The 9,598-nt window shown below is 39.7% G+C and overlaps 1 protein-coding gene across 1 annotated transcript in view; it reads right to left on the reverse strand.

Moving 5' to 3' along the window:
* LOC111260746 (uncharacterized) overlaps positions 1-7,354 on the reverse strand; it is a 7,874-nt gene extending 520 nt beyond the window's left edge. The window contains exons 1-9 of the mRNA XM_086968449.1: positions 7,267-7,354; positions 7,021-7,072; positions 6,518-6,649; positions 4,500-4,644; positions 3,456-3,676; positions 2,021-2,086; positions 1,573-1,673; positions 927-1,068; positions 1-157 (exon numbers count right to left, since the gene is read on the reverse strand). Coding sequence (XP_086824575.1) covers positions 74-157; positions 927-1,068; positions 1,573-1,673; positions 2,021-2,086; positions 3,456-3,676; positions 4,500-4,644; positions 6,518-6,649 — 891 coding nt within the window. The 5' untranslated portion in view covers positions 7,021-7,072; positions 7,267-7,354 and the 3' untranslated portion in view covers positions 1-73. The remainder of the gene's footprint in view (positions 158-926; positions 1,069-1,572; positions 1,674-2,020; positions 2,087-3,455; positions 3,677-4,499; positions 4,645-6,517; positions 6,650-7,020; positions 7,073-7,266) is intronic.
* Between the last annotated feature and the right edge of the window lie 2,244 nt (positions 7,355-9,598).

A 9,598-nucleotide genomic window follows, 5' to 3' on the forward strand; every position in this document is an offset into this window, starting at 1 on the left:
AATATTGCTACATGGATTTCATATCCATTATATTTTCTCAAAATTGTATTTCTGAAGATAGTGCTTCAGTCCACTAAGGAGCTTGGTTGAGAAGCCATTCAGCTATACGCATTACTTGTTCAGGCACGCCTTTCTCTTTGTTGCGCGATGAGTTTTCCTAGAAAAACGAAGATTGAGTTACTACGGAAGTTATACGGAAGCTCAAGGGCCTTTGAGGAGCTTCCTAATTTTAGTTACTGAAGAAAGTTGCCATTTAATTCGGTGAACTTACGTACTCAATGATATTGCTCAATTAATGAGAGTTGCGAATCTCAATTTCTTTTCTATTTCCTAAGAAACTTTTCGTATACATTAGCTTTTTTCTGATATACTAGAGTTCCATCATTGTCACTTATTTAACACCATTTGTGAAATACATTAACAAATTGAATAGGGAATAATATACTGGCTTATATATATATATATATATATATATAAATATATATATACAGTATAATAATATATGCGAGGCGGTGTATATTGTATAAATTTACAAGCGAATCAACAAGTATACTATCCCATGAGACGCCTAAGTCAAAAGGTTGGCGTTATTAGGTTTAGTCCTATGCTTTGGCTAAAACATGTGCCATAATTAAATAAATGTTTCGATCTTCACGCCCAATGTTATTGCTCTTAAGCATTGCCTCAGAGAGGTTGGCTTTTGCCTCTGTCAAGATTTCGAGTCTAGAACACCTCGTATCAATGTCCCGAAGTTTGTGAGTGGCTCGTCACCAGCGAACCATCACATGGACGCTTCTTCCTGAATCTATGTTAGCTTCATGTTAACATCGTTTTTTTAAGATCTCGGTGATCCTTCTTGCGTATTGTAACGTCAGTTTACCCGATAAATATATCAGGCTGGTCCGTCCTGGACCATCCTAACTGACCTGTTTATTAGTTCGGGATTCGTGTGTGCTCTCATATTGAGGGGTTGTGCGCTGCGTTTCATTTGATACACTTTTAGCTCCGTCTTGACCGAATTCAGTCCTTGCCATTGGATGAGTGGCCCCCATTATACGAATCTTGTGCCTAAATATCAAATGAGATTAGAGGTTAAACGGGTCGTTGCATGCAACGGAAAATCTTGTTGGTAATTTACCTTTTTTCTATTCGACGGTAGACGGAAAACACGGTCACGTTATCACAGCAATGGCTAATCTGTGCCATACGCCGATATAATACTCCAGCAATATGGAATAACGTCCGTTGTTTAATATCAATGCAAGTTTTCTATTCAACTACCAAACTGTAGTCATTTGACTAGGTAGCTTACGTCTTATCCCTCAGTACACGGTCGCACGGTCTCTGTCCATACTTACATTCTATCTGAGGCACAAAAATAGACACTGATGCCAGCAGTGGGGTATTTCCTCAGGACGGGGAATGACCCTCCGTCCTAGATCAAAGGCGAGAGACTAACCATTCTATGCAACACCTTCTCGTTGAACGTAGTTAGAAAGAGAAAAAAACTTAGTGGAACGGAATTAAAATTTCTTACATATGTTGTGTGTATGTAACATGTTAAGAAATTACTTTGCCATAATTTTCTCGATGTCTTCAATATTGATAGGAGCCATGTCGTCATCGTCATCGCCATTGCTACTCTCGGTACCACTATCTGTCGCGGGCTCCCCCTGACAAAACAAAAATTATCGTACATAGGTTTTTTTTTTACATTTACGATTTTTATGCAAATAACTCTTAGAAACTATAGTATATCTATCTTTATGTCGACCACTGGGTTTCAGTTTTTCGGATAGCCTGCCTAGCTCGAGTATTTTCCTGGCAGGTTGAACTCGGCCCATACCTCATATCCTGACCATGTTGACAATGTGCCTTAATTGGGTTACGTTAATTAGCAGCGAAAGTGAGCTTATGGAATTGGCACATCTAAAACGTATACAAATGTATGCAATCAGATGGCCGTATCGTACGTTGTCGCACAATTATATTGTATCAAAGTGTTTTTCTCGAATCTCACCTGTTGCGATGACTGAGCGTCCTTACCCTGGGCAGAATTCGCTTCGTGTGTCTCAGCTGTATCTGGCTGCAACAGAGATAAATATGTGAAAATATCAGAACTCTGCTCAATGTTAAGGCAATTAAAATGTTTTCTTTTTTTTTCAGAAAGCGCCTTCACGCCCCAGTACTTCGAAAATCTGATGACTAGAATGAACTTACGCAATTGGGTGCTAGCAGGCCACATTACTAAGACGTCTTCTCATTATATCTCCAACCCTTCGTTATAGAATGCTATGATAATTTACCAAAAATCAAATCGACTTGTGGTACATATACGCACTGCTTCTAAAACGCTCATTTTTTGGTGATGTCGTTGTGATTTGAGGTAGTCACGATTCGAAATGACCCCTGTGTAGCCCAAGATCATTCTAGCAATACATATTGCTTTTCTCTGCCTCAATTTAGCGACTAAATAATGTCAAACCGATGTTTTCTTAAGGAGTCATCGTCTAGTTTGGCGGGGGGGCATAAGATATAAGACCCCCTATGCTGTTTATACGCCGGTCAATTCAGCTGTTTGCTGTTTTCTGTGCGTTTCGACCTCAGCGAGCAGCCAACGAGTGCGATAGAATCGGTAAGGCAAAATGGTCATGAGTCGGACAGCGTGACGAAATAACTTATTTTGATCCGCCGTCTCCAGTACCACAGCTAGGAGAACTTGAACAAACGATAATAAAGCAATCTGTATTTTTTTTTGATAAAGTATTTTTTAAAAACTTGTCAAATTTATTTGTATAACGTTCACGTTATATGTATAAAATCTGTTACTCCCGTTTCTATATATCTGTAAACATACCCTTTTCTTAAAATTTTTCATTTCACTTTGCTACTGTATAATGAAAGCGTAATTTTAGCTAGCATATATTTCGGACACTACTAGGAAGAAACCCAGCACCGTTTGCTACTATTATACATTACAAAGCGCCTTATTAAGGGTTTGATGTTTGCGCATTATCTTGATTATAGGGTAACATCAAAACTATAATTACGTATAAAGTAACCAAATATACGAAAAACTAATGCATTATTACCATATGCCATACCATTCGAAGTGGAGCGTAAAAAATTTCGATATGTAGTAATACACAACGTTTTAATAAAATTTCTCTAATCGAATTTTGGCTAACGAGGACATTTTTTTTTTATAGGACAACACAGCTGATTCAAAATATTGTTCTTGCGTACAACGTGTCATATGATGTATAACAGAAATAGAAGTTGCTAATATACAAAACGAGTGGATCGTACGCATTTGGAGTGTAAGTTTTGTTGAAAAGTTGATTGTTTCTATAAGGATATAGTATTTTTTCATTTGTGCCGTCGGGCGAAGCTTGCGTGTCATTTAGATCACAAAAGCAGACCTTTTACCTGGCTTTATAGGGAAAACTCTGTACCTCATGATTGTGAATGTCGATGCTTTTTGATTGCTTAATTACTTGAACATCAGTCGGAGAGCTTTTTGAAGTAACATTTGTACGGCCCTTCAGATCCTCGCTTGCAGCACCCTCAGATTTTCGAGTCTCAGAGTCGTCATATGTAACTCTACGGGGAGCACTACGCCCTGACTGTAATGGCGGCAGGCGAGATACTTCATCTCCATTCGCTGATAAAACCTCTGTAAAGGAACACATACCAGATACGCATACTAGTAAAAACATATGCATGTATTAAATGGGTATTGAATATGTGATGGTACTCGTGGTTGCCTACGCAACTTCAGCACACGTGGTGGTTTACGTTCGAAAACGGGCGTAGATGCACTTCGTTTTGCGCTGGAAGCAAGCTGTACGGAGCAATACTCAATGACAGTAGCGGGCGTAAATGAAGAAACGAACAAAGTTCATGTTCAAAGAACATGTTCAGAGCCTTTCTATGAAAGCGAAATCACAATATAATTTAATTATTAAGCTTTTTATCGTTTTGCATATCGAAATCGGCGCTTTAGTGTTGCAAAAACTGTCCAAAAAAAATCTATAACACCGTATTTTAGTTCACACAAATCTTTCTCTGAACCTCTGAAATTAACTTGGTCAAAACGACTCGCGTAGTATCACCAGCGTTTGCAGTTATGTTACTCTTAACCTTTGCCGTTCGCCGTCGACGATACCCCTTTGGACCTTCAATGAGGGTGAAACGTCGTTCGGGCAAAGATTCTTTCCGTAAAATAGCACTGGCCTTAATTTACTATTGCTCAGTCAAACGTCGCCCCGCAATGATCACCCACAAATTGGGGAATTTTTTTTATGCAGCTTTTTGCAGTTCAGTTATCAGAAAGGAGCCCATAGTCTTAAAATAGACGAAATGCCGAGCTCACTACAAAACGACCAATGACAACAAGGTCCATATATAAAATATAAATACAAATAAACACTTGTGCAAACGGGGGTTGGGTAGCACCTGTAAATAACTAGCACATGGCATGCATACGTGCAGCTTACCATTATTGTTCGCATCACTAGAATCGTTCTCAACAACGGCACGGAAGATTGGCGTTGAGTCGAGTATAGCTAGTTCCGAGCTAACTCCTAAAGGCCATCCAAACAATCGAGATGATTCGTCTCTCTCAAACATTGCACGTCCCTCCTACAACAGATGCGTACCAATTTTTTATTTGCCTATCGAATACACCCCACAATAGCTACTATTTAGAATAGGGAAAAAAAATTTCGCTTACACATTTTCCTCTCTAGCGCTATATGTAACACGATTTACATGAAAGTAAGGGTAACACAATTTATCAGTAAATATAGGTATTATATGAATAGTAAGCAATAAGCTGTTCTTGAGAAAAGAAAACCTCCGGGTTAGTCCCTGTGAATTGTTTCTGTCAACAGGTTGAGTCTGCGTATGGTTGCTCCTAACGAACTTTTTTATGTGAGCGTCTCTGTTCTTATAACAACGTCAGCGAGAACATAATTCTTCGGCGTTACTTGGAATACTTTTAGTGCTTACTTTTCATTGCACCATTTTCTTGACAACACGATTCAACACCTTTGCAGTGAACAGCCTGTGCCTCTCAAGGAATGCCTAAAATTTCTAGCGTAATGTCCTAGCTGCAACAGAACGTCACATTATGACAACGACTCGTGCCTCTCGTTGAAGGCCAATATATAAACAAGACGAGAACGCTTTTATAGCTTCTTCCGTGTTGCTCACAAAAGCAACCAAAGTCATCCCTTAAAACGAACTAGTTTTACAAGGGAAACGCGAACACGAGAAGACACGTCCCAAAAAATGTTCGCATATCGTCAGGATCAAGTTGTTTGTAACCTCGTTCCTTGAAAATACTTCTGAACGTTATACTTCTTCAGCTGGATTTCAAGTTAGCGTATATTAGTTTGTTCAGCTTTCATCACCCTACGGGGCTGAATATATTCACCCAAGAATAGACGTTGCGCATAAACACCCGGTACACAGTGTAATTTAATGGGTTACAACAGACATATACTATAGAAAATAAGCTTAGATCGATATCGGTAAAAGTCGGGTTTGATTTAGGAAGTAGGAGCCGGCCGCGGCAATGATTGACAATCAACTTTTTTCCGGTACCCCAATGAATTTTGTGAAACAGATTCTTTTTCGCCGACATTAACATCTGAGATAAACTTCTGAAAATGCACCTACTATTGCCGTAGTTGTAAGACAAGTACGCCAAAGCGTTATCTTTTAGGCGTGTGGCCATGCTGCATTTACGATGTTAGATAGGTGGGGTAACGCGCGAAAAGCTCAACTAACAAATGTAAAATGTCGTTCAACAGTATTCTGTGGTTAATGTTTTTTGCTCTATTTATGGAATTAGTGTGCTTGTACAAGCTACCAATTGTACCAGGATTGCTTGTTTAAGCGGGTTGCATGAATACAAGTGGGGTGCGTTGCAGGTTTTAGTGAATCCAGTCAAGTTATACACGCCGTTTGTACCAATCGAAATGAAACCAAGACTAATTGAAGGCCCAGAAAGGCCAACCGAATTGAGACACTGATATGACTGCTCGGAAATGTTCCACAATAGATCGAATAAATCGTACCGACCTAGGCCGTATTCGCCTGTATACTACTGTCGCTGTTTCAAGAATGACTTTGAAACTTCGCCGGTTATTATAGTGACCTGAAGGCAAACCTGTACTAGTGACTTCGCTTTGGCCGATGATGTTCTCAATTACGTTTTGAAAAGACATGTCCTCAGATAAGCCAACACAATGCAAAGTTGAAAAAGCTAATTTAAACTGGGTTCCCAGACAACATGTAAAACTAGTTTGCGTTCGAGAGCTGGGGTAGTTATGAAGATTCCGAGCAGTCTAATTAGGCTGACCAGCTATTCAGTTCTGTCGTAAAGAATGACCAGGTTAGCCAGTAAATACGATCGGACTTACAGTTGCCTAAACGACGGTACGCTTTTAACTAAATTAAAAGCATTTTTATATAGTATTAAGCGATCGATTTAGTATCCTAGGTGTACCTCGCCAGCGTAGACTCTCCGGACGAGCACGTAATGTCGGGCTTCTAACTCAGGTAGGGAGCATATGGCAAATACGATCACCACAACGAACCGGGACCCAATTTTCAAGCAGGACGAGCACATTGTCGCCATCTACCTTGAACACCCACGTACACTTAGTCACCTAAAAGATCGCGAATGCTTGGAGGTATCTTCTGTTTTCGCTAAATGATAAACCCTTCTAGTTAACCTGAACTGTTCGCTAGCATTTGCCGAATGTCCTATTCATTCAGTAACAACATTTTAAATGTCTCAGTTGTTTTTTGAACCTCCGCCACTTAGGGTTAACTATGCAGTTAGTGGAAATGCCATCCTTGGCCATCTTGAGAGATAACAAACTCAATGAGCTATCCTAAGTTCGCTGAGTACAGCCATTATCCCGATGACGTACTATTGCCGCACGTGGTTATTTTGTAAATCATTTTTGTTACGGCCACTTACGCTCTGTAACGTGTTCACGTTACCTTTAAAGTGTATGCTTTTGTTTTTTTTTCTCAAACGCTGTCGCACATTGACCTTCGTTTTCCACAACAATTTCACCAAGACAAAGTAAAGGCATTCGACATTAAACACTATAATATTATTGACACATCTGCGAGCACTCCATATATATATATATATATATATATATATATATGCATATAAATGACGAAAAAATCTTTCGTCAAGCCAGCTACTTTTTTCCTCTAGACTGTTGTTACTATGGTTACCCTTGCTATTATTACGAGATGGTCAACAGCGTATCCGTTTGTCACTAGCCAGAAGTATTACCACAACGGTGGTAACAAGAGACAACCGGGTTGTTTACCAATGAACAGACAACTGTCTATTGCTGCTGCGTGGGGTCAGTATAAGTTTTTCTTTATCTTGATCCTTCAATTGTAGCCGAACGGAGCGATCCTTGGAGCTGCACATGCAGCTGCGCGATGCACTACACCGGGTCGGCTGCACGCCAGCATTTGCGAGGGGGAACAATGTAAAGCCCTCAGGCTGGGAAATGGCACGCCCGAGAGAAGAAATTTCATTGTTGCCCCACGCGATCGGAGCCAACCAAACGGTTCGCCTGCCTGTGAGTTACCTGTTGCTCTTGCTATTTCATCACGACAATCAAATTGGGCAGCTGAGGTGGTGCCCGCGCGGTGTGGTCTAGTCCGTGTGGGGTGGACGAACAATCCGCTCATTACCGGAGCGCTCCCAGCCCCGGCGACTACGCCTTGCAACCATTTCAGGTGAGAAATCCTAAACATTTCTCGCTGAGCACTGACCACCTGTGACGGTGTGTGAGATTCCCATAAGACGCCAAAAAAAAAGACAAGCTATTATTGTTGGCGCTGCGCACGGTCAAAGACCTCTACAAGGGAAAAGAACGGAAAATGCACGGCTATCTCACACTCATTTTTGTGTTATGTCTATAGAAGAATATGGAAGCGAGGCGGGAAATGAGGCACAACCTTGTGACTATTTGAAGACTTATAGATCATTTCGGTCGGTGGATTCGTCTACGAGTGTAATCAAGCTATATAGCTAACACGAATTGTTTTCTGGTTTTAGCAATTTTTCTTAGTTGACAATAGAGTTTTACATATTTACTTTCCTCGACACGATAGGTCTATAGATCTAGAAAGATAATCAAAATCTTTTGCTTCAAGAAAGAAATAAAGATGATCGGAGTAAAATATCTTGTGGTGATATTATCGAAAATGCACATTGAATCCTGAGCAGCGCATCTTTAAACGTTTGATAATTTTCATCTTGTTTGAATGTAATTGTAAACTGAATCACTTAGAGTCTGTTACATCTATAATACATTGTGTATGCAACGCAGATAAAAACCAGAAGTGTAGAAGAAGACCTACCTTACGTTGGTATATCGAAGATCAGCTATTGTCTTGTGCTGTACATATATCTGTTCATCTGAGGAAGAGCCGTCGGCAATTATTTGTGTCTCCTCTGCCGCACACTTACAATAGTAGAGCGAATGACAAAGCCTATAGTTAATATTTGCTTCGTACGGCTTCTTGCGAAGACGATAACACGTTTACACTCACCGCTGGACGTTTTCAGCTGACGTCAGAGAACAGCAGTTTCCGCTTGAACGAATCCATCACCATCGTGAGTGGATGACCTGCATGTACATCATTATTCTTGGGTAGAAAAAGAAGCCTCTCTCAGTTTTGTGTACGAAGAATGAGCTAAGTGTCTGAGAGGCCGTGTAAAGATTTTCCCGAGGTTCTTTTATTTCGTGGAAAGAATCCAGTGCGTTCTTTCCAAGCGTGTTCCTGAGACAGAAAACCCATCCTCAATTACGCCCTTTGTATTTTGTTAATGTTGCATTGAAAACACTGTTTTATTTGTTTTTTTCAAGCAACGCACCAGCCTTTTTTACGATTAAACCAATCTGTCTTTTAATTTCACTCATTGTTAGATGAGAGAACATTTTTCGTATAGTATATATTTTTGTAAAAAAAAAATGTCTTCTATCCTACGTCTGAAAAACATGGAATGTTTCATACGTTTTTATAGAGCGTACGGTGTAAGGAACGAGAGAAATTAGAGAAAATTACTACTAAATGTAACTGCTAGGTAACTTGTTAGGTATAGACCGGCTAGGAATAGGAAAGAAGGAAAAACGCTTGATATCTGAGCAATTCCTTTACGATTTTGTGCATATCTCTCGAATACGATTCTGTTCATTTGCTGAATGTTTACTGCAATGTATTTCTTAAGGACACACATATATATATGTATATATACACTAAGCGCAAGAAAATTCAGTTTGAGCTTGTTAGCCAAACAAAGATACGTCAAATGTTTCTGATATCTACCAAATAGCTACATCATTCACAAAGTTATCAGGCTATAATAGAATACTTGTAAATTGTCTTTTTCTTTTCGACTTGACATTTTTTTGAGTGTTTTTTCAGGACACGTTTTCGGAAGCTCTAACAAAACGCAATTGGAAGGATATTTCTGGCCCGACCTAGACCTTCCTATTTGTCACAAACAATAAAGCGCCCAATTTACAAACTAAATAACAACTTG

Source organism: Varroa jacobsoni, unplaced genomic scaffold (assembly GCF_002532875.2).
Source record: "Varroa jacobsoni isolate VJ856 unplaced genomic scaffold, vjacob_1.0 scaffold_472, whole genome shotgun sequence".
NCBI lineage: Eukaryota > Metazoa > Arthropoda > Arachnida > Mesostigmata > Varroidae > Varroa > Varroa jacobsoni.